The sequence below is a fragment of the Lagopus muta genome, chromosome 8 (genome assembly GCF_023343835.1).
Source record: "Lagopus muta isolate bLagMut1 chromosome 8, bLagMut1 primary, whole genome shotgun sequence".
NCBI classification, from domain to species: Eukaryota; Metazoa; Chordata; class Aves; order Galliformes; family Phasianidae; genus Lagopus; species Lagopus muta.
This window is the reverse complement of record NC_064440.1, coordinates 9,079,631-9,105,553: the sequence shown is the minus strand read 5'-3', so window position 1 is coordinate 9,105,553 and position 25,923 is coordinate 9,079,631. Positions and strand designations below refer to the sequence as shown.

General features: G+C 42.2%; 1 protein-coding gene across 3 annotated transcripts in view; it reads left to right on the top strand.

The window, feature by feature from the left end:
- Positions 1-25,923, top strand: part of KALRN (kalirin RhoGEF kinase) — a 449,507-nt gene that overhangs the window by 346,428 nt on the left and 77,156 nt on the right. For 2 of the 3 annotated variants that reach the window (XM_048953841.1, XM_048953835.1), the window contains exons 34-35: positions 18,920-18,949; positions 20,438-20,684. In XM_048953841.1, coding sequence (XP_048809798.1) covers positions 18,920-18,949; positions 20,438-20,684 — 277 coding nt within the window. Of the gene's footprint in view, positions 1-1,261; positions 1,380-18,919; positions 18,950-20,437; positions 20,685-25,923 lie in introns of those variants that run through there. The other variant, XM_048953840.1, reaches the window with a different exon arrangement.

Below are 25,923 nucleotides of genomic sequence, written 5' to 3'. Positions count from 1 at the left end.
ACTGCTAAAATTAATCTTAATGAATGAGAGCTTTCTTTTGCCTTTCTTAATGCTATATTTAATAAATTTGCAGATTCCCATCCCATCCCTATGTAAATGCTAAAGTTAAGTGACTCAGTAGGATAAATAATTGACAAAGCTGTTGTGCAGTATTTTAATAGTCTACTTTCATTTCTATAACAAGCATAAGGGATGTAATGTCCCAATACACAGTGATTTGTAATCACTGTCAGTGGAGATGACTTCCCTCATGGGAAACAATATAAAGTACCATCATAAGAGCTAGAACCCTTTTCTAGCTTTTCTCTTTAATTGCCATAGATTGGGTCTCTTTTGCTACATTGCTTTGTGAATCTTGAACAACTGATGGAAGGTCACAACATGTGACCCATACTGTGATAACTAGCAGTTTTTTCTATTTTGCTTTGTTGGAAAAAGGGCAATAAATAAGTGAAGCAGTAGTCAATTGCAGTAGTCAATTTCATGTAGCCACTGAAAGACAACAAAATGTGAGAGATTTTTAGTCTGTGTTGGAGTTTTTCATCATGAAATTTCTTGTTTTTACTGCCTGAGACAGAGCTGAAGTCGAGATCTGATCTGCGCTTACCTGTATGAAGAGCAAATCTGGACTGGCATTAGGTCTGTTGGGGAGTGCCAGCTGTTGCTCCCAAAGGGGCCTGAGAGGAACATTGGCCATGTCCTCCTTTTTTCCAGGCAGTTTGCATCCATAAGAAAGCTTGGTTTGACACTGTGGAGTTTGAACTGTAAGCATAGTAAGGACCTTGTTTTTTCCTGGAAGTGTATTTGAGTTGGGAAAAAAGCTTGTGAGGGGCTGAGTGCCAGGTTACAAATGAAATGTGCTGCAGCAATGAGGACGTGCAAAGGAAGGATAAGACTTTTAAAAGTGGATTTAAAGTTATTTCTTCTTTCTTTTCAAAATGCAGAAGCAGCCTGGGGTGCTCAGAAGCTGTTATAATCTGTTTTCCACACTGTTAAGATACACAGCAGCGAAGATTAATATGTTGGTTTGTTTTTTAATGAAGAGAAACTTGGAATTGAAACTGAACATTTACTGCAAAGTCTTCTATTTAAATACTTTCTTATTTACAGGGAGATGTTTGGAATGTTATACACAGCATTATCCGACTATTAACTCCTACAATAAGATGGATTTTAGGATTAAATAAATTGTGTGCATTCCTTTAAACTGCTTGAGCCAAGAGGGTTAGGAGTGTTAGACTCCCCGGCTGCAGCCATTCCCCAGCACAGCCTGGCTGTGTGCTGCACGGGCTGTGGTGGCTGAGCAGGAGGGAAGAAACCACTGGAAGCAGCAGCTGCATGTGGAGCTTGAATGGCACATCCTCTGCTCACCACGTGGGGTAGGTGGCCAAACTGTTCAGATTTGTAAATAATTGAAGAGCAGCAGGCAGAGACAGGGAGTGGGAGCCTTGATTCAGCTCAATGTAAGCTCAGCGCTGTGCATATATTTATTGTCCTTTGAGATCAGTGAGACATAAACCTAATGTGCCTTGTTAGCTAAGTTGTGGGCCATATGCCGACTTGTTTTTGTTGGTTTTTTTTTTGTTGTTGTTGTTGCTGGTTTTTTTTTTTTTTTTTTTTTTGCATTGGCAGGCTAAAACCAGCCCCAGGATTTAAGCAGTGTACTAAAGCAAGTAATTATTCCAGGAGCAGGTGCAGAGGTGGCATTTTTCCTTTGTGTGACTGGTCTCTGTTATCTTTTTGATGCAGAAAGATGGATGCTTTCTCTTTTGGTCGATTGCAATGTAGCGAATGAACATCGCACTCACATAAAAGTGTTATGTAAAGGGGTACATTTGAGCTGAATGAATTCCAGCTGCCAATCACATCTGTATCTTCTCACCTTCCCTTTTAAAACCAGTTATATGTCCAGACAGAAGCCTGTACATGGAGACTGACACTAGTGGGATGTGAATTTTTGTCCCCCCTCAAGCAGATTATTGCTTTGAACCTTTGCCCTGGAAACTGGAGACTTTTATGAGCCTGATCCTGGCTTTGAGCCAACACTAATCTTTTAGTCAAGCTAGGAGGAGTCATGTTTTCAGATCCAAAGATTAAACATTTCCTTCCTGCTGTCACTCCTTTTTCCATTGAAGAGTGCTAATTGCATGAAGAGTTGCTACGATTTACAGTCAGAGCTGCTCCTTGAAAAAAATCATCTTTAGACACCTCTCCAGTTTCCATTAAGCAAACAAGCTCTTGACTGAGTGACCCCTTCCTTACCTGATCTCTCCTAGTGGTGTTATTCTGCTGTCTGTTGCATGTTGTACACTTGTTCACTCCATCTCTATTTGTTTTGAAGAAATAAAGAAAATTTCTTATCCTTCATTTCCTGCTGAGTCTAGAACATAACTAGAACATAGTTCAGCTTCCTTGCTGCCAGGAACTTTGTTCACTGATGTTGATTCAATGAGGTGCTTCAAATCCACCCCCTCTTTATAATTTCATCCAGTGATTTGCCTGGATACAATGGCGAGTGCAGTTACTGGGGCTGGTTGTACCTGCAGACAGGAATTGTTTTTTTGTCACAAAACATTATCAGACAAAAATATGTGGTTTATCTTACTGACTTCAATACAGCAGGAATCAGTGTCAACTAAAAGATCATTGTTGAATGAGAATTTAAATAAAGGAAAAGGAAAAGGAAGAGGCAGAGCAATAAAAAGTGAATCGCTCAGTCTCAAACAAATGGTGGCACTTAAAGATAGGGTTTGTGCTGCTGCGCTCATGTCTTTCATGGGAGAGCAGGAGAAACTGCTGGTTACTGCCTTTGAGAGAAGGCTCACAGCAAGCAAATCACCAAGCACAAGCAATGAATGTATTTGACAGCAGAGCTTTTCATTTTACGGCACATTCATAACACGGTGGAGCACTTAGTACCTTGTTAACCCAATTAACATATGCTAAAACTGCCAAAGCAATCTGAACAGCTATTAATCAAATGCCAAATCATCCATGGTCATGCTTTGTTATTACCGCAGAGGCAGCTAAGAGCAGACTGGGAAACAAGCATCCTTAAATCTCTACATTGGCATGGTCACACGGTCATTGTAAAGCCAAAGAATACTGAATCAAAAACTGATACAGTAAAATAAGCTGTCATCATCTGTCTTGCCTCGTGAGCATAGGGAAAGCTTTGTTAGTGCATATGTGGGAGTTGCTTATCCTAAAAGTGTAAGGAGAACTCTGAGTGACTTGTGCTGAGCAATCACTGGTAGCACAGTCCCATCCCATGGGCTCGGGAGGCTGTTTCTAGCATGTCTCAGAAAAAGGAAGCCTTAGCAAAACTTGACTGCAGCGTGCAAGCAGACAGGCATGCCCCTATGTGTACTTGTATTGCAACTTCAGATTATGTCCACTGTGAGTTATTTTCAGCCTCTAGGATTCAAGGCTAAAATTAAAGTGCAGTTCACCTGTCCAGTACAGGTACTCCTTGACCTCTCTTCCAAGATACCTTTTAAAAGTATTACTGTAATGGGACCATTTAGTCCTGTCCAGAAAGAATGGGAGAAGGGATTCATGTCACAAATAGGCTGCGCTGGCACATCCATTAGGGATCTGCTTTTCAATTTCTGTTTGAGTTTTCATAGCAGAGTCTCTTATCTTAAGAGAATTGTCTGAGTTACAGTCATCAAAACTGATGTGGTTTCTAATGAGAAAGTAATGGGCATCTATGCACCTTCATAAGATACAAATAACTCAAAAGATCCTGAGAAACTTTCAGAAATCTTCTGACCTAAAAATGAATCCAGTATGAGGATCACATTTCACTTGTAAATGTGTGTTTAATCTGGCTCATATAAGTCATGCCAGCTAGTATCTATATATAGGAAATAAAATTAAACTATCTTGGAATTTTTTGATGACGTTATAGTTCAGCTGATAGATGGAATAGTGGCTCACTGATAGACTTTTGTGGACATTTGTTTTGGGCCACGTGATATTTTTGTAAACAAACCAGAACAATAGAAAATAAACACAACATGTTTTACATAGCTTGAAATCTGACTAGTTGAGAGATGGAAATATAAATAGAATTATTATAGGGCAGGCAAGTTTGTAGAGATATCATGAATAAATTTGTCCTTTCCCCTGTGACAGGAGAGTTTTTAACTTAGTTTTCTGAGGTAACAAAGTTTTCTTTCATATTTTCCACATTTGTTCATGCTCTTTCTTCTTGTAACTTTTGTATCCAATGGGTAATTTTCAACTAAGTTGGCAGAAGCTCCTGATCTCAAAGATGATTTCTGTGTGGTTCATGGAGATCAGCATAAGGGTTGGGAAAGCGTACCTAAAAAATTATCATATCATAGAATCATAGAATTGTCTGGGTTGAAAAGGACCACAGTGATCATCAAGTTTCAATCCCCCTGCTATGTGCAGGATTGCCAACTGCCAGACCAGGCTGCCCAGAGCCACATCCAGCCTGGCCTTGAATGCCTCCAGGGATGGGGCATCCACAGCCTCCTTGGACAACCTGTTCCAGTATGTCACCACCCTCTGAATGAAGAACTTCCTCCTAAAATTGCCTAAGTTGAGGCAATTAGGAGAAATCCAGTAGTGTGAACACATGCATTTCTGAACATATACATTGCTGGGGAATCAGCAGGGCTGAGGAACCTCATGCATGCTTGAACCTTAGGAAAAGCTTCCACCATAGCTCGGGACTGACCACACAGCCTAAACCCACTAGGAGCCTGGCTGCACCAGTTCTGCTCTATGCAACTACTGGTTATTCATAAGAAACTGAAAAACTAGAAGTACATGCTAATGCCTGAAGCTGGTTGAGCAAATAGGAGCAAGGAGAACTGCCTCCTGATCCAGATAGCTTGGTTAAGCTTGGCATAGGTAAACAAGAAAAGCCCTAATACATGCAGATTGAAGACTACCAGCCATGTATATAGCACAGCAGTTAAAAACAGTGTTGAGGAGACTAGTGATTTCACCAGAGTGGTGGTTTTTGTGTTGCTTAAATTGTCCTAATCCAAACTGAGCGTTTCTTTCTACAAATGCACCCTAGTTCAAATGAAAGCTTCTACTCAACCTCATGAAAAGGTTTCCAAGATTCAGAGAGATACAGAGGAGTGAGATGATCTCAGTTAGATACTGGAGAAGGTGCAAAGTTGGAGTTAAAACCAAGATCATCTGTGTACCAGGCAGTGGCCTTCTGAGAGGTTATTTTAGCTTCCCTATCTGTGTGTTCCCATCTTTAAGTGGCAAACCAATCCCTGTGAATATATAAAAAGCACCTTCCTTATAAGAGAGTTCATAATAGTTTAGGGCACATAGCACTCTTGAGACATAATTGTATAATGCTCCACTGCTAACTTTAAAATTTTAATTATTTTGAAAGCACATCTGTAGCACCATATACAAGAGCAACTTGGTAACAATATCAATAAAGTTGTGCTGTGTTCTTGGTATAACTCATTGGTTTGGGGTTTACAATTTATGTGTTCTGGAACTGGATTATTGTCTCATAAAACAACGCAGCAGCCTTTTCTCATTTAGTTAGCCATCCATTTTTATTAGGGTGCTCTATAGAATGCCTGCAATAATATTATAAAGGTGCAGAAGGTTCATTATTTCACAACAAGCAGCCAGCCAAGACCATTATTATTTTTACAACATCCAGGCTTGCTGTTGAAATATAGCTTTGATTATAACCTTTTTTTCCTCCTCCCTCTTTCTCTTTTCTCTCCCAAAAGCAGAGATGTGCAATTGTTCCCTTTCAGATTACTTTTCCACTGCCCCACAAACATGTCATTTTCAGTGAAATGGATGGATTATAATGGGAACAGATCAGTGATAATGCATTACTGGAATACAGCCATCCCCAAGAGAGCTTATAATAATATCCAGTCATCCTAAGCTTTAAAATCTGCAGTTTGGAGACCCTGTGGCTCTAATATGGAATCTAGCACTGAATTTTCCCTGCACGTCCAATTCTTTGATGCTCAATTATTGCTGGTGCTCTCCCCTCCCTAGCACGTTGCCATGACAACTGCCTTGTGAAAAAAAACCCTCTCAGGCAATGCAGCCGCCACTTCAGAGAGGGGTTTCAGCCTCATAAAACTGTGGCTCAAAGAAATTACTGAAGATTAATGACTTTGCTCAGAGCAAATTTCTGAAAATGTTGGTAATTAAATAAAAAAATGTGCAGGCGATGCGTTCTCCACGTCCCGCCTGTTGGCACCTGCTGAGAGCCACAAAGTGAGTGTAAATCTGTAGTAAAAAACAGATTTGGGTATTATTCCTGTATATCGTTTCTTTATGCTCAACAGTTAGGGAGTTTAATTAGCTATGCTAGCCTGTCATAGAATCATAGAATCATAGAATGGTTGGGTTGGAGGGGACTGTAGAGCCCACCCAGTGCCAATCCCCTGCCATGGGCTTGTTGCCACCCACCAGCTCAGGCTTCCCAGGGCCCCATCCGTCCTAACCTTGAGCACCTCCAGGGATGGGGCACACAAAGCTTCTCTGGGCAGCCTGTGCCAGTGCCCTGCCTCTGAATAAAGAATTTCTTTTTCACATCTAACCTATATCTCCCCTCCGTGAGTGGAAAGCCATTCCCCCTGGTCCTGTCACTGTCAGATTGTCTAAAAAGTTGGTTCCCCCTCCTGCTTGTAAGCTCAAGTACTGTAAGGTTGCAGTGAGGTCTCCCTGGAGCCTTCTCTTCCCCAAGCTAAACAAGGCCAAATTCCTCAGCCTGTCTTCATAGGAGAGGTGCTCCAGCCCTCCAAGCATCTTTGTGGCCCTCCTCTGGTCCCACTCCAGCATCCCTGCCTCCATCTTGTGCTGGAACTGGGCACTGTGTTCATCAGAAAGCCCAGTGCTCCCATCGCAGGCACATTTCTAGTTGTAAGGAAGATGAATACAGAGCTGGAAATTGCTCGTGCTGAATCATAAAACAGGCCTTGTTTCATGAGCCCATTAGGCACATGCCCCTAATGTTAAGCATATGCTGCACGTTGCCTAATAGAAATAGTTTGCAGTGGCTTGTGCTTAAGGGTATATTTGTAAGTCCTGTGATGGTTTTAAGGTCTTAGAGTTGTGAACTTCTCTGGGACAATGAATAAAATACGTTGATTATATTGTCAAAAGCATTAGGCATTTTCACATTCAGTAATAACAACGTTAGCATCACATGCCACACTACTAGTAACCAGCTGTCATGCAGCAGGATTTAAAATGATGTGAGCAGGAGGCCAAAGGAAGACATTTTGTCTTTCCCGAAGACGACAGCACACAGCCAGTTTAGAGTTTGCTTTCACTGAAGGTGAGCAGTGCTCCTTGGGATGGGCTCCAAAAGCACATCTGCTCAAGAGCACAATATTGCAACCTTATGTTACTAAAATCAGAAGAAACATGTGTACCAGTAAAATCCGGGCTTAAGGAAAAAATCTTGTGTATTCTAAGGGGATAAAAATATTAACTCAAACCAGATGCGTAAGGGCCAGAGCCATCTTTGTTCACTGCAGCAGATCCTTCAAAGTTTCTTTCATCTAAGATATCTGTTTGTACCCATCCAGAACTTGCAAGCGTGAGGAATTCACCAGAATCTCAGAAATTATCCACTCTGCCAGGCAAAGAGGAAACGCACGCAGCCTGAAAGGGAATAATAATTCATTTTGAGATGTAAACCTGTTTTTAAACAAGCAGTTTGTATGTTAACTTCCTCAATCAGAGGCTCAGCCATCTGTTGCAGTTAATTGGTTAGCCTTTGGCTGAAGTTTAATCAGACTAGCAACAAGAGGAAGGGGAATCGGTGGGCCTGGAGTCTTCACAGGGACTGTGCCATGAAATCAAAGCTGCATCAGGCCCCAGTGCTCAGACATGGGAGAATGTGCTTTGTTTTGCAAGGAGTCAGCATGGCAGTAAGGCTGGTGGGAATGTATGGGTGTTATTACACGTACTGCATCGCTCCTTTATGTTATTTCAGCTCTGCTTCCACAGCCAGGCGGCAGCCCTCTCTGAGGACTGCTAGGCTCTCCCTTGGTGCAGCAGTAATGATCTTAATTGTGACATTTAGCCCAATGACTTTGCTAACCTCCTGTGCGTGGCCAAGCTCTGCCGATATCCTGCCTACAGCAAGCTGTTGGCCTGGGGCAAATTGTCACAAAATCCCACCAAGCATTCAGGCTGCTTGGCCAGCCTGTTCTGCTGAGCTTATTTCACATCAATTGCTGCAAATTAAAGGCATGTACAATTTATAATGTGTGGGTGCCTGTGCACAGAAATTCAGTTTCCTCAATATTTACAGAGTATAAAACAGTCCTCCTTGTTTAAGGCTAGGATGAACATTTCTGTCACGTTAGGAAGGAAACTTTATTTCATACTGCAGCTGCTATTTAAACACTATGAAATCTTTTTAATCTTAGTCAAGGTTCAAAATGAGATGTTTCAAACATCTGCTAACTATTACAGGCCATGCCTGCTAGTAGAGGTAATAAATTACAACAAAAAGGGGAATCAAGTGACTTTATTGTGTTGGGTTTTTTTTGTTGTTATTCATTGCTTTAAAGTTTGTCCTCCTTTGGTTTTATCTGTTGCCCTTTCTATCAAGGCCCTCTCTGCTCTGATCTGGGGGAGAGACAACAAACAACTGAACTCGATCACAGTGTTTGGATGCACCCTCTGTGCTACGTGCCAAAACAAAGATGGGTGGTTCTAGCGGAACACAGGAGAGAGGGCATTTCGGTTTCCTCCAAAAGGGGAGATAACAGATCAGCTTTCTGGTTTGCCATGGAAACCTTTTGTCAGCCCAGTAACAATGACGTCAAGGTGGCATTGGCACAGAGACGGGGTTAGTTAGCAGAGCACACACCTGTTGAACTGCCAGAGGGGAAGGTATGTCAGCTTTTATATTTTCCATGCCTGATTCAAAATAACTTTGGGGGTATGCTCAGAAAGTGTAACTGTAGTCCTGGGGTGGTTGTCCTGATCTATGGTAGGTTCATGCAGTAAGCAGGTGCTGCTGGACCTGGTGGTCACAGAGAAACCTGGTTAAGAAGCATTCAGTCAGTGCTGCTCTGTAAATCCTTTGGGTATCTCTTGGGAAGGTGTAGAGATCAGGCTTGTACCCCTAACGTGGAGCACCAACTTCCTTCAGTGTATTTGCTTTGCTTGAGAGTACAGGGTTTGCTAGTGTTTACCCAGGCAGCTTCCTAGAAAGACGTCTATAAAAAGGGAAAGCCAAACTTGCATTTATCATGACACATCTGTGGATGTACAACTATAAGCTGAAACCCATTTTTGGAATGTCTGTTTTCCTGCCAATTTTTTACTGCAATGCTTTTGTGTTTGGTGTTGTTGTCTGACAACATTTTCTTTGTTAAGTGAGATTAAACCCCTTCTTCTCATCATTAAATGCTCTGATGACTACCTTCCCATTTCTAGTAATTAAAAAAATGCTTTAACAGTTTCTTAAAAGCATGATCTTTTCACAAGAAACTTGTTTTAGTGAAGAAAGCAGTTATTTGTGCTGGACTGTTCATATGAGCAATCAAAACCACATACCTGGATAATGTGGCTGCAGTAGACTTTCAGTCATTGAAGTAATTGCTCTGTGTCAGTGCCTGGTGCCATTTTTCTAACAGTGGCTAAAATATGAATTCACAACTGTTGCACATCTTAGCTATTTGGTAACACGTGATAATTACTAAAAATCCTAAACATTAAATTGAAAATTTCATATCATATAGTTTTAAGAGAAGAAAAGCCTATGATGTGAATAATGATTCAAATTACATTGGGTTGCACACTGGAATTAAAGTTGAGAAGAAGCAAGTCATAGAATGACATCAGGTGATCAGAAAAGGAAAATGGAGGCAGGCTATGTAAATGATAGTTACTACTCAAATAGAAACCAAATGTATGTAGCCAGAACTTTGTGGAAATCTTTGCAAGACAGACCAATCCAGGATTGTAAATTTTCCAAATAGCCAAGGAATTAAGGTAAGTGTTCAGTTGGTAACCCATGGCATCCTAATAGGGATGGATGATGGAAAAGAGCTGCCAAGTTCCAAGGAGGTAGAATAAAGCTCAGTGGTAATCTTTATGTTTCTGAAGAAGATCAAATTGCCTTTCCTATGAGCGAAATAAGGTTTATTTAGATTAGTATTATTGTCATTACAGTGAGAATGTGTAAGTACTCCAGAAGTGCCTACAAATAACTGTAAAGCACTTTGGCTTCAGTTTGGAAAATGCTGAATATTCCTCTACGATTTTTTTTCCTACTCTGTTCCAGCTGTTTCAGAGGTAACAGCCAGATAGATATGGTTATTTCTTGTGATCTGAAGTCACCATGGTATCATTTAACATTATTTGAGCACTTTGGCTGGAAGTTGAGAAGAAGGCTTTACAGACATTCTTGACATAAGACTCAGAGGTCTTACTACCACTAATAGGTAACTGAGGCATGGCAAAATGTAGGGTTTCGTTTTGGAGATGCTCTTTTTGCCCTTGTCGTTGTTACCAATGAGATATGAGCAGGTTGTCTAGAATGAAATTGCCATTTGATGAATTAGACTTTTCAGATTCTCTCTTTTTTTTTTTTATTTTTATTTTTTTTATTTTTATTTTTTATTTATTTATTTATTTTTTCTATGAATCTACGTCTTGTGAATATCTTTGATATAAAAAGAGGCATATTCATCTATTGGCATTGGGGATCAATCCAGATGTTAGTTACAGGACAATATGGAGCGATGTGATAAAGAAATACTTTTTTGCTGGAGGGATAGATGAGGAATCAGAAAGGAGAGAAGGAAACAGAGCATACTGTGATAAATTATGTACATGTTCTTAATAGGGTCACTACTCACTAAGGCCTTGTGTGTGAGTTCTGAGAATGAAAGAAGGATGTTTTACATTGTGCTTTCATCATTTTCTTCTGGAAATTTATCATTGAAAGAGCCACCAGTTCATTATTACAGCATTTTAAGTGGTAATGCCACAGCAAAATCATTTTTCTTGCAGGGAAGGCTAAGTTCATTCTCTTAGTTCAAGCATGTTTTCCCTCCATTTAGGACTCATTCTGGCGACCAGAGCATTTCAGCCGTTACTTCTTTAGGTTGGATAGGGGTTAATGAGGTTTGGGCAGACAGTTCTGCTACTGTATTGCCTTGGATTGAGGAAATTGCTTACTTATTATTTATCATTATCATTCTTGTCCAAAATGTGCTCATGTTTTATGAAAGGAAACAGATGCTTATGCCAAGAATCTTACAGCATAGATGAAGAAATAATGAATTAGTGAAACGGAATTTATTAAGAGAACATAATTTTATGACTGGAAGATATTCAGCCAAGGAAGTGTCTTGCTGACTATTCAGTTTAAGTGGTTTCAATTAATATAATGTTAATAGTGTGCACACGTGTATGGAAGACAGACTGTGGATTCACAGAGTAAGAGTATATGGAATTTAAGAAAGGCACAGCAGAAGTTTATTGTTTATTTCTGTGCTTCAGAGTCCTCCAACTCTAAACTTACCTCAAAGTGAATAAGAGTGGAGTATTTGGTCTGATGTGTCTTCACTGAAAGAAACGAAGCAGGAGCTGGGATTGTGCTTATCAGCAGACCTGGTTATTCAGTTAATCCTTTGATAAGTGAAAATATCAAAGTTCTTTTAGGCTCCCCTCAGTCTTTTACTTGTTTGTGCTGGACATCAATCCATATTTAGGCCTGCCTGATAATGTGAGAAGACAGCAAATGTAAATGGCAAGTCAATGAGAATTTCCTTTCAGCTGAAAGAAAGCAAGTCAGATTAACTGTCAAACCCTTTGAATCTATACTCTTGTATGCAGTAGAATTTATTTCCTTGTTAGAAACTAAAACAAAACAAAACAAAAATAGGGTGCGACCACTTTTTGTTATTGTACTTTAAAGGCGAAGAATTTTATGTGAGGAGTGTCCTCTGGGAACACTCCAGTAACTCTATAAAAGAGACTAAAACCGATAGAATTCTAAACCTGCAGCTGCAGTTCCTTTGGGAGCCACGTTGCAGCAGTACATGCAACAGCCTTTCGCTTCAAAAAGGGAAGCGCATGACTGCAGCCAAAGCCCTTTCAATGCAGTTTTAGGTAAGCTGATCTGCATAAAAGCCATTGTAATCTCTTGTGCTGCTCAGGTTTTAGGCAATATTTTCGTTTCATAATACTGTTTCTGTGTCCACTGAAAACATCTGCTTAGACGTGCCAGGCTCGATCATGCACGCTCTTACATCACTTGGCAAATGAGGTCACTTCGAGTAAATAGCAGTATTATGGAGAGCAGAATGAAAGCCCCAAGATTTAACTGCTCAAATTCGAGCTGCAGCCCATCATGATGGCTGAAAATGATGCAGCAATGCTGGAAAGGCTCTGTGGGTGCAGTGGATGAGGTGAGCAGCAGGGAGGACTCGAACACAAGTAATCACATCCTAAGAGATCTTCTTTCCACAGAACCAAGCACTGACTGAGGGCGTGAACATGCAACCCCTTTGCAAACATTCCTGCTCAGAGTGGGTACTGCTTCATATGGCACTCATTCCTGCACTCTGTTTGCAGCAGCAGTTGTGTGTTTTTACTTGGCAATTAATGGCAACACTGAGCTGGAGTGTTTTGTTAGGGCATTAACGTAAGAGACATAAACTGAGAACATTATAAGGAACAGGCTGGGAGGGAGGAAAAGCAGCCTGTGAGGTTGCCTGCCTCTCTCCAGCTGCTGCCAGACAACTGCAACAACCTCACCCATTCAGGGGCCAGGCCTCTCAAAGTATGATTTCAATTGACCAGAAGCTTTATTAATTTTATTATGAAGTCTGCAAGGGGAAGAGGGGCATGAAGATGTATCACGCAGGGCCAGGCCTTCCCAGGGCAGCTCTGAGGGAGACACCACTCACTGCCACCATTTTTCTGGATGAATTCTCTGTAACCTTAGATCTGCTTTTGCCTCTATGGTCTATTTGACAAACCTACTGAAAATTAGTAAGAGCAACTTATCTAAATCCACCTTTGAGTTAATTTGTGGCCTAAGGCTCTGACTTATAGTAATGGGACCTAGGGACCCACAATAAAGATGAAAAATAGCAGCTATTAAATTTGTAAAAAGGAAACGACTCGGAAAAGGCAAGGGATGCCAAGCAGGCTAAGGCAGAGGGGAGTCAGACTTACAGGACCGTATGGCTCAGGCATAGTTTGAATTATCCTTTCAATTAAAGTCACTTTATATAAAACATCTGTTCTCTGAATTTAACCATTTGGACAAAAATCTTTAAATGCTTCATTGTGTTTTTGGTTTCTCTGTTCTGAGCCTTAACCATTTTGTGGAGCTAATGTCCCTGAAGGAGGAGTGTTTGTGGTTTTCTGTGATGCTATCAAGCATCAGTGCAGGCTTGTGCATTTTCCTTTGTTGAGCATGCACGTTTTCACCCACTCTCTAGCTACACAGTGTACTTGCTAGCAGGATCTTAGGAGTCGATTAATTATTTGTTAACTAAAACCTTTGACCTCATGAGTCAAAATAGTCTGCTTTGCTCAGAGTGAGTTGGACATTAAAAAAAAACCTCAGCAACTAGGCATTACTCCCTGATTTCAGACTATTATTGTGTTTTTATTAACCCTAGATGAGTTTAGAACATCTTGTGGCTATAAGAGATGACAGGAGGAGCTTTACCTTGGGGTATTTAGGCTGTCTACCCTCCTAATCCTCTGCAACACTGGTTGCAGATGCGTTTTAGTCATGCTGGCTGTTTGATTGAGGAAACACAAGTGGTATCTGTTCCATTTTGTGCTTCAAATAGGGAAGGGAATAGGATCCAGGTATCAGCTCTCTTAAGCCAAGTGCCATGAGAAAATCTGTGTCTTAAAAGGTCAAACATGGACTAATTCTGTGCTTCAGTTTGTTGGGTGAAATGGAGTCTGGCCTTCTTTATCTTCAAAAGTACTGTTTATGGTGCATGTGCTGTTTAATTTTGGCTTGCTGTAGTCTTTATTTCTGGAAAAAAAAAGGCTCCAGAAATAATGCAGGCAGCTCATTCAAGCTGTTCTGCACATGTCAGTATATGCTGGAGTTCCAAAGTCCAGCACAGCCAGGATACGATTGTCTAGTAGGGATTCCAGCAAGATCTGCTGGACATAAAAGATTTGTGCTGTTTGAAACCATAACACCAGATTTCCTTTCTGTTAGCATATTTATATGTCCCAAGTGCCATCTCTGTCTCTTCTCTCTGCTGTGAAATAACATGCTGTATCTTGATTTATAGAATGCTGAGCATCCAGATGCCTATTGTTATCTCCTTGCTGAGAGGAGTAGAGCTGGTACATTAGGGCTACAGCCTGTCACCATCAGACCTACCATGTGTCTGACTAATGGCTTAAATACAAAGAAACCTCCCCGTGAAGCTCAGGAAGCAATCCTCTTCATCTGTTCAGACAGAACAAAGGGTAGGAAGCACCATCTCCAGCTTAACTGCAGATGGGCACAGGGGCCCGAGGACCAAGAAAGACTAGGAGATGAGCCAAGTATTCTCCACCAAAGTTCTGAAATGAGCTCAATCTGGAGCAATTTTGCCAGTCACTGTGGATTATTCAAGAGCTCACCATTTCCAAAACACATTCTATCCCTGCAGAGACACCTCCATGCCAACGGAATGAAGCACTCACCAGAAGTGCCAGAGCTCTCAGTTCAGCACCCCTTAGAGGTGCAGCACTTTTACAGGTGGTAACATAGCTGTTCACTCCAAATAGACCCTGCTACAGCGAAACTCAAGCAATTCTCTAGTACCAAAATTCGTCAAAGGCTTCTTCTGCATTTGATGTCTCTCTCCCTAACCAGCAAAAAAGAAAATCTCTATGGAATTACAGAAATTTTCACAAAGAATTCTATGAGGGATACATTTTTTAGTGCCTGTCACCCAGCTAGAGTGACAGCTCTGGGTTTATTTCAGTGCAGACAGAATCGGCGCCTAAGTGGTCCTATTCACTTCTTGTAATCTCTTGATAAGGATGCAAATCCCATTCTTTCTCCCGCTGCTGCTCTCACTCTCTTGAAATCGGTTGTTTATGGTGACTAAATGATTCTATCTGAAACTGGCTGTCATCCAAAAGCAGATGGGCAGAAAGCCTACAAGCAACAGCAAACTAGCAATTTATATTAGAGCGCAGAGCAGCACTACACAGAACGCTTTGTTTGAACGAGCAGAGCTCTGTGTTCTATTGAATATATGTAAATAACCAGCGAGTGTGCATTTCTACAATGATGCTGGCATATTTTAAAATACTTAAATATTCTCAGCAGCTCTTCTGACCCTGATAGATTCATTCTCTGTTGTTGCTTCTTTGAATGAAAATCAAATGTTGGCTTGGTATAAATAACTTCATGCCTACCTGAAATGTATTGGTTCTTACCTTCATCTTCAGATGCAGTGCACTGCTGATTCTGTGGTTGTGAGTGGGAAATATATTGAAGATGAAATGGAAGCATTTGAGGAGCAGAAAAAGGAAAAAGAGATCTATATAAAGAAACGATACTATAAAGCAATCTTAAAAACAAAGTACATGAGATGATTTAGTATAGAATGGAGCTAGGCATGGTTCTTTATATTAAAAAGTCTTTTTAAATAGCTTAATATTGCATGAGAGGATAGTTGTGCATTGCATACTGACAGAGCATCTTTAGCAGCTGCAAGCCCTTAGGTGGACAAATGACAGGCAGGTATGAGCAGTGCCTGCCCAGGGCAGTCATGGAGCAGCTGGCAGCACTGAAGCCCTGGCTATGCACAGCTCACAGGGACTTCCATGAGCACCACAGGTAGCCGGGTCCGCTCGGTTATGTGCCCTCACATGTGTGTCACAGTGTGGTTTATGAGCCTGTGTTACAAACTTAATACCTTAATTACAAAAAGACTAAAACTTTAATTATGGCACTGTGTCACAGAAGGGAAGATCACAAACACCAGCGTTCTGTACCCTTGGAGAAACAACCACTGAGATGCTGCTATGTTTGCTGGGGAGGCAGCTATTTATCCATTTATGCTAGCATGAGCACTACAGTATCTATTACTAGTTCTCAGTCTGCCTGAGCTTGGACTTATGCTTCAGAATCAGTGTGAGATCCACTGCAATTCGTTCATTTAAGTAGTGTTCAAAGCATCCTTCTCAAGAGACCATCTTCCAAATCCCTGCTTACCCCACCAGGGAGTTATTAATTCCCCGTTTCTTTTAAATCAAAATGGATTTAGTAGTAGTTAACATCTATTTTAGCAGGAAGGAAGGACAGCCTGTGACCTGGTAGGTCTTTTCCATCTGTACTGTGATGATAAATGTGCCTCTCATGTTCAGCCTTTCCTCCTCTGGCTGCTGCTTGATGGCTAAAAACTGAACAGATGCAGAGGTGGCCATGCACACATGCTGTGACACAGGAAATATCATCACACAGTCATTCTGCACTAACTGGAGTTGCTGATCTCTGGAGCAGCCTGGATGTTCCCCCAGCAGGACATGTCCATGTCTGGGACATTTTGGTGGCTTGCACTTCACGCTCCCAAGGCTGACAAGCATTCAGCTGGGTGCTCCCAAAAGAAAAATGTCTCATGTGGATCAGGCCAAGGTTCCCATCGATGCTAAGAGTTTTGGTAGCAGTGTTGTGCAGCAAATAGGGTAATTTTCAGTTGTTGAGTGGCTGGTTCCCACCTACACTGGTGACATAGAGCAGGACTCTTTCCTAGCACAGTTTGATCTGTTTTAGCACATCCTGATGAAAATATTTATGTGCTTCATGGATAATGATGCTCCCTAGACCAGGCACAAGTGATCACAGAGGATGGGAGATGGTTAGCTGGTGGCAGGCAGCAGCATGAGAACAGGCTGGGGCTTATGCTAGTGGTACACAGGACACACCACACATTCGCTGTGGACTGCTTGGAGCCCTACTGTTTCTTTCATTCAGGTTACGTATTATGAAAAACTTCTCAAAAAGAGTGATCAGGCCTTGGCACAGGCTGCCCAGGGAGGTTGCTGGGGTCACCATCCCTGGAGGTGTTAAAAAACTGTGGAGATGTGACACTGAGAGATGTAGTTAGGGCAGTATTGGTAGTAGGTGGGCAGTTGGATTAGATATCTTAGAGATCTTTTCCTACCTTAATGATTCTATGATTCTATTCAGTGATTCTTTCTAGCATTTCGCTGTTTCATTCTGCATGTCCTTTTCTTACTGATTTTCAAGCCATTGCTTTCTGTGTAATTCATTCCATTTGCACCAGTGTCAGATCTTTCAGTTTTGCCTTATGCTCTGCAAAGACCTGCTGTATCACTGTTTTTATTTTAATGTCTCATGGATTGGCTGTGCAGCACACTGCTGTCTGGGTTTTAAATGTATCCAGCCAATAGTTTTAATGGTCGACTTTATCACAAGAGTGATAATAGTGAACATAATATGTTAAAATATGAAGCCATTTACCTGTGAACTACAACTGTAAGGTCATTCTCTATTTTCTTTCTTTTTCCAAACCAAATGCAATCCATGTGAGAAAGCAGTAGCCCATCTATTGCATGCTCAGAGGAAGAGAGAAAACCGTGATATCCTTCTCTGAGATTGGGAAATTACTTTCCAAAAATAAATTAAGCCATTAATAGTTTGGGGAACACTTCATAGATGAAAGGATTTCTGTCATTGAGAAGCAGGTGTATTTGCATTATTCCTAAATGACTGATAAACTGTGTACATGTTAGTGTAATACAGTCTTCCTAGAGAGATTTCTTTGCTGTGGGTTAATTTGGTCAGCACGTGTTCTGTGGTGTGGTGGTATAGAAGACACAGAATAGGCACAGTGAAGTCATTTGCAAAAGGAAGAAATTTTCCTTCTGTTCTTTGTGGTCTGCACCTAAAAATCATCAGTGGGCCCCTACCTGAGCTAACTATACCTGTAAAGGGTCCCTGCATAATTCTTCATGCCGAAGTTAACGTCTTTTCCTACAAATAAATCATTTTACATACATCATTACTGTTTCAGCAGCGAGCTGGCCACAGGCTGCTAGAGGGGGGCTGATGACTTCCAGTTCTCACCATGTTAAATAGCTATTTTTAATGAGATAGGGAGAACCAGGAGCTCAGGGCTACATGGCACCTGCAGGTCATGGAGCACACCTGCTCCTCTGGGGGTACTGCTTACAGGTGCCACCCTCACTGAGTCATCCACTGTCACAGGTGTTCAGCTATTTGGGGAGGGGCTGGCAAAGGCCCCCAGGTTTGTGGTGGGCTCCAGCTCTCCCTTATGATTTATTTTTCAAAAATCAACCTGACCATCTGAATAAAAGGTTTTGACCGCTTCAGCGCATTCTCTGCCCTTGCGGTTGGAAGCGATGGATGGAGGGCTCCTATCTGAGCCTACTGCTGCTTGCCCAGCCCAGCACACCGCACCTAGCGAGCCCCTGCCTGAAGCCAAGCAGAGTGAATTCCTTGCAGCTAGAGTTTGCGGTGCGATGGCAAACACGGACACCTAGTGGCACTTCAGTGCAGGGCACGGCAGTGCTTTCAGTTTGTCTCTTGGATTTTTCTTGTATCTTAAATATACCATACCAAATCGGGTCCCATATTGAATCAGAAAGAAAAATTGTAATTCTCAAATTATCCCATAGCAAAGAAACCTTAGCAAATATTATAGCAATATCTTATTCTTCCAATAGCTGTGTGTTACAAGGAAAGCATGTCAGAGTGTGCCAAATTGATCTCTTGTATGTTCCATCAGCTCACTGAGCTCTTTCTGCAAGGATTAGTGGTAGCACGCTGTCTGAATGGCCTCCAACAGCTGCCATGATTTGTTTGGTTTGGTTGATTTTTTTCTATCTATTTACAAATAATCTTTCAGAGAATTATTTCCTTCTTCTTCCCCCAATCTAGCATTTCGTCTACGGCAGAGACACAGGACAGGTGAGAACCAGTCCTTGTCCACTGACCCCTTTCTGTAATTGTATATATTGGAACTGTGAACGGGATTTCTTTCATGCCTGCCTCATGAGACACACAAACCACAATGCCATTGAGTGGGAAGAGTGCTGTTACCATGGGAGTGTGCATTTGAGACTGCCTGGCCCGCAGAAAGGGATTTTGAGGTTGCACAGCTCTACAGTGATGTCTGTAGAAATGGGTTTGCACGCCTAAGGGGCTCACCCATTCCAGCTGATGAGTAGATCCCACTTCTCACTGAGTTCACATAGATATTAGGCATTGTACAACATTTCTCTCAGCTCAGTTGGATTTGCAAGTGGTTTATTTAAAAACATTTTATAATGCGCCTATCCTTAGCTTTGTATCCCAGGACAGTGAGGTTCGTGATATTACAGGATTTTGAATCAGCTTGGTTGCTGCTCAATACCTTTCGAATCAGTGAGCTAATTCAATCAAATTTTATACTGGAATAAGGAGCTCAAAGGATCCTGCATGTTCCAGGAAGCAGGCAGCATGTGGAGATGGACCTAGACAAGGGCCCCTAATGATGGGCAGGTAGAAAGCAATCCAGATTTGTGCTCACACCTGTTTAGACACCTGCAAATCCAACCCTGAGATCCAAATCTGTAAGAAAACAAGCTTTGTTAGCTATGCTGCCTGTGCAGTCACTTTTTCTGCTTTGTTCTGCTGTATACACAAACGCTTCTATCCAGTCTTGGGTTATATAGAGATCAAGGTTAAACAGAGACCAGTATTGTTCCTTGCATATCACAGGGTGTGAGACTGAAGGAAAGCAGCAGGTTGCCAGCACTCAGTACGGATGTAAAACGATACATTTATTCTTAGATACAAATCCTGGAAGTCAGCATATAATCAGTCACTCTACGTTTATATATTTACACCTCTGTTTTCTATCAGACAGCGTGGGAGGAGCTATTCTGATCTGCCCCATCAGGATTCCCTAATCTCCCAAAAGGACCTTAGAACAAGTTTGGGAAGAAGAGGGCAATGTTTTTTGTCTTGCAAAATGTAGCAGCTGTATCCTCACTGCGTGGTGGCATGTGGGAATGTATCTATCTGGCTTGTGCTGTAAGAGGGAGCTGGATTTGTTCTGCCATGAGGCATAGTGCCAAAGCTGTTGGCTGGGCTAGTGCCAGACTAGAAAGGAACCCCAGAAACTAAGCAAGGTTTGTGATGGGCACCCCCAGCTAGAAAATTGTGGCATTCAAGAGGCCACGGGGTGGGTAGCTTTGATTTCTTACTCAAGCCCAACAGAATGAGTAAGAAGGAAAGGAAACAAGGGTCACAACTTGTTGAACTTTGGCAAAAGAAATGATTAACTTGGCTTCTGAGGAGCACAAAGCCTGCCTTTGCCAGTGTAAATATGATGCAAAGATGATTGCTTTCATTCTGCCCTAACTCCTATTCCTACTCTTTTTTTTTTTTTTCTTTTCCCTTGAACCTGGGCAGTTGTCTGGAGGGTGTGAACTAACCGTGGTGCTCCAGGACTTCACGGCGGGCCACAGCAGCGAGCTGAGCATTCAGGTGGGGCAGACGGTGGAGCTGCTGGAGAGGCCGAGTGAAAGGCCAGGCTGGTGCTTGGTGCGGACCACAGAGCGGAGCCCACCGCAGGAAGGTCTGGTCCCCAGCAGCGCTCTCTGCATTTCCCATTCCCGTAGCAGCGTGGAGATGGATTGCTTCTTCCCTTCAGGAAAAGGTAGGCAACAGCCTGACAGGTGTTTTCGGATTGTTTTGGATTTCCCCTTTTGTATCATGTAAGCTGCTTGGGCTGCTTTGGCAGTCGATGTGGGCAAAGGACTGTGTAGTCATCAGTGAGTTTTGTTACTGGGTCTCTGTGAGTCAGCACAGCACCAGCCCAGCTCCATCTCATGAATCAATGTTTGTATGTCTGTATCCTTTGCTGTGTGGCAGTTGTTACTGTGTTGAGCTGCAGGATAAAAGTAAGACGCAAGGATTGCTTTCAGTGCCTAAAAGTTGAGATGGAGGGGAAAAAAAAGCCAACAAGGAGGGAAAAGAACGCTGTGTATACACACAGCATGCCCTAAGTTGTGAACATGTTATTTTATGAATTCCACAGTGCATATTAATGCATGGTCTTTTACTATATCCCCACTGTCCACCTATGATTGCAAACAAGCCACCAGGTTGACAGGTGAACTGGAGATGTGAGTGTACTGGTACAAGAGGCAAAGAAGGTGTTGCAATCAGAGTGTGACAAAACATGCATCACCCTGAGAGGCTGGGCCTTGACGTCAGTTTGCATGGAAATGACCTGCACTTTCCTACAAACACCTGCACTGAGTGGTGAAAAATTGTTTGTCTCTGATGATGTCTGTGGCCTATTCAGTTGGTGTCATGGTCTGAGTGTTGTGTGTTTCATGCATCACATCTGTGCAGCCAGATGCAGGATGTGCCCCCTATTGCTGGAGTGGGACCTGCTCCATTCAGGGTGGGCAAAGCATGTCCCTTTAGGGCTGTGTTCCTGTCACAATTAGGGCAAGGGGAATGGCTCCTAACATCCCGCTCCCTGGCTCAAACGTGCAGCCTCATCTGCCTTTATAAAGTTGTTTATTTTTTTCCCTCTGCGTTAGGGGAAGTAGAACTTGATCCTTCTTCGTTTGGATAAGTTAAGCTTGGTGGTTTTGATTGTTTTGAGAAAAAGCATTGAAATCGTGCTCTCAGTTCCCTGCAGGCAGGGAGCAGGGAACAAACAGGGCACTGTAAAGGGCCTAGAGTCATTTTGCCTTAAAAAGCACAGGAGGGAAATGCAGACTGTCCGCACTGCCTGAGGTGCAAACTCCAGCATGTCCATGTCACGCAGACCTGCCACACCTGGAGCCTATCCTGGCCACTGCCTTCTCCAAAGGCCATGCAGAGCTCTGGGAACCGCAGCCACACCTCCCTGTGGATTACAGCCGTGAGTAAACGGGTAAAGCCGAAATTCAGTCTGGCAGAGCAGGCAGAGCCCAGCGTGGCATGACTCACAGGAAGCAGAGGAACATGTCTGCTGGGTGCGGGCCATGGCATTAGGACACTGAAGGACACTGTGAAGGGCCACATGGCACGGTGCACAGGGAAGCTGGCGGTCCCGAAGAGGATGGAGACAGGGTGGTATGGGCATTGGGCTGCCTGAGCACAGCACAGCCAGGCTGCAGGGCACGTCATCTCGCTAGCTTGCCAAGCTGGCCTGCATGCTCTTCCTGGCAGGTGCAGTCAGTCTGGGGCTGGTCCAGCCATGCGTTCATGGCCTTTACTTCCTCCCATCTCCTTGCCCTGAAGCCTCCATTTTCTTCCTGCACATACCAAACCTGGATTGGGGAGCTTCAGCGCTAATGCGATCTCCAGAAGTGCCGCTAGAAATTATAAAAATAACTGTCCAGCTCACAGTTTTGGCTGGAGTACAGCAAATAGGTTCTTCTGGGTCTAATCAGCTGTCCCTCCATAAGGAGAACAGGAAATTGTTTAAACTGAATAAACAGATGCTTGAAATAAAGAAAGGGGAGTAAGTGTAAAGGGGGAAATGCACTAGCCTCTGGAGCCTGCCAGTCTCATGAGGTGCTGCAAGGATTAGCATCATACGTGGCTATTAAGACTTGTGTCCATCTCTGCTTCCAGTATCTTTCAGCATGGTTTGGATTATGAACCCTTCCTTATGAAACCCCCTCTAAATTTCCAAAATGTGTGGCCTCTCTCTACAATGCAGGGCAAAGGCTGACGCATCTTATGTGAACACCAAGATGTCTTCTGACATCTGTTTCAAATACATAAAGATATACAGCTGTGGAATATGTTGGATTTTGCTTGCAGCTACCAAAGCATACAATTCTTTGCTTTAAAAACACTGCAGCTATGAGAGTAGAAAATATCTGTACTTAAAACATAAATGGTAAAATCTGCCAGCTTTGATGTAAGCATACGGAGTTTTGACAAATATTTTAAAATAGTTGCATCTTCTTGGTGCAAAATGATAAACTGCTGTTTTGTCCTAAATAAATTACTGTGAACTATAAACATAAAACAGACTTGTGAACATAGACTAAACGAAGGTACCTACCATCCCTAAAATGAAAGAGAAAAGAAGCACCTGAACCATCAACACCTGAACAGAATGCTATCCATGAAAGCCACTGGAAATACAAAATCAAAGTTCACTTCTGAACGTGTGCTCTGGTTCTCTTCCTATTTATTTATTTTTTTACACTATTTCTTTAAAAATAGTTACATAAAATATTACAAAAGAAAAAAGTTGGTGCAAATGTAAGAGAACAAACCCCAAATAGAACACTTCCTATGTTTCATAATGAAGTATCTTTGCAGATTTCTCATGCAGTTGTTCAGTCGAAGTGCAGAGATGTCAAGGATCAGTCTCCCAGCCTTCTGTCCTACTTCTGTCTGTGTTCCTGTAGAGGATACACACATAGTTTTTTCATGACTTTACAGCTCAGAGCCCCATAGAGCCCTTCCTGTTCTTGCTTTCCAGTGATCTGACAGTGTTTGCAATTACCCTCTGTAAAAGGGCAAACAGGTTTCTGGGATTCACCTTACATAAATATTTTATGGATGACTGAATAAAAAGAACTGTTCTGCGGGCTCTGTTACTGTATTTGAAAATTTATAAGTATTTTTTCATTACTGGCATTCCCTTGTAAGGAAAAAGAAAGACCTGTGGCACTAGGAATGAAGGTCTGTTTGAACAGTCTCATGGGGCTAATTACAGAAAAACTGTGACTTTTATTCCTGTCTCTTTTACTCTATAATTGAGCTCTAAGGTATTAAACTATAAATTTCAAATTAAGAGAGAAATCTGCATGGATGGAAAGCAACCTAATGACCTAGTCAATATTCATTAAGCACACTGGCATGTTCCTGGTATCAACCTACTACCTTCAACTGAGTGATTCCATATTTGTACTTGGCCTATGAAACCTTTAGATGAAACCTTGATCTTAGAGCTCTTGTCCACTCGCTCAGCATTTTTGCTGTAAAATCAAAGTCCCAGTGTAATTCAAAGTCTAGTTCTTACAGAAATTTTAAACAATTCCCATCACCAAAGAAAAAAAGAAGGTATTAAAACAGTAGGGCTTTATGGGACTAGGTTTAGGCTGATGATATTAGAAGGGACCCCACTCAGGGCCCCAAACTAGATCCTGCCTGCGGGATGCTTGTGTCTGGTCCATCTCTCTGGAGGAGGTGAGGAACATATTTTAAGATGCTGCACAGGCAGATGGCCACTTAACAGTGGGGCTTTGGTGGCAGTGGTGAGTCCTTGCAACAGCAAATAGGAACATAGGCCTCACAGGGTGTCCTGTGAGGTGAGCAACTTCCCAGCTAGATCCTGTTGGCCTGAGTGCATCGGCTGTGATACCATTAGACTTTGGGCAGGAGGGACAGTGGCTTGGGTGCTGCTCAGGGGACAGGCTCTACATTTAGAGAGCCCATATGATTCCATGGCCAGAGAGAGCCTGCGGCTGGTGGGGGTGATTGCAGGCTGGTCTGTAAAAGAAAGAAGCAGAGGAAGGATGAATAAAATCCTGTGAGAAGAATAGCATTGATGAAAATGAAGTTAACCTGAAACCTGCATTTTTGTGACCATTCCTTGTGGGAAAGAGCAGATGAATAAATAGATTAGCATGCAGAGCCAGTGAGGCTAATGTGGCTCTTGTTGAGGTTGTAAGTCTCTTTTCTCCAGACCCTGACCTCAGAAAAATAACTACACAGGAAAAAAACATAATCGTTTCTTCCCATGTCTTGGTTTTTAGGAACATCTTGAATTTTAGTGGGGAAAAAGAGCCTGGGCTGAGTTTATTATGTCCCTGTTCCTCTGGAGTATTAAATTGTGATCTGCATTGGCTTGTGCACTTTTTCTCTTGTGTTTTAAACAATCTTTGTTGCAAAACATATTCTATAGTAATGATTCCTGATTTCTTGGGAGCGCTGTGTGAGGACACAGAAGTTTTAGTGCACTACGTTAAACCTTCAGTTGTTGTTGTGGCTGAGAAATTGTTTTTGCTTTTGAAAGCCTTAATTAAGAGCAGTTGATTAAACTGTTTGTAAGGCTTCAAACTAAAGGAAACATTTTATTAGTTAGTAGTTGATTTAACTGGCATGTAAACCAGGGTTTTCATTAAACAAGCAATCTTCAGGTTCCCAGTGTCAATATAAATATGCAATATTTAAATAATATAAAAAAAAACAAAAAAAAACAGATTCTTGCCTCTGTTGCTAGTACTGTTCCACCAGGGATGTTCACGGTCACAATGTCACTGTATAGTCGTTCAGGAGAGGTCACATGAACCTCACCTGTTGGCTTTTGATGCCACGTGGTATTCTTGCTTACAAGTTCAGGACACGGTTTATGTAGAACAATCCCACCAAGAGAGCTCTTACTGCATTCTCACTCCTTTTCAATTATGGTAGAACCACTGGAAATCAGTCAGCTAATCAGCATGGTGTAACACAGCAGCCCTCTATGGGCCAGCACCACATGCTGCCAGGACCCAGCTTCGAACTACTGCTTTACCACAATATACCTGGAAAAAAAAATAATTCTAAGACAGAGATGAGTGTGACTCCGTGCAGTTGTGAAAGGAATGGAAATAGAAGGATGGGAGTACTCCAGACTGCTTTGCTATTTCAATCAGGTTGCCGTTATGTTTTGTTGTTTGTTTTTTTTTTTTCTTTCCTATGTCTTCCACTTGTTTCCAAGAAGAATGGCTGTTTGGCTTCACTTTCATGCGTGTTTACAGCTTCTTCCCCCAAATTTGCTCCTTTCTCCCTTAGTGGGCAATGGCTGCTCAGCTGCTGGAAAGGTTGGTGAAGGCTCACTCCCATATCTACTATTATCTTTTGATCCTTGGATTCCGTACTTTCTCCTACCTCATAGTCATCCCATGGAAGAAGTCAGATGCCTATAAAGTATCCATTCTTAACACTTT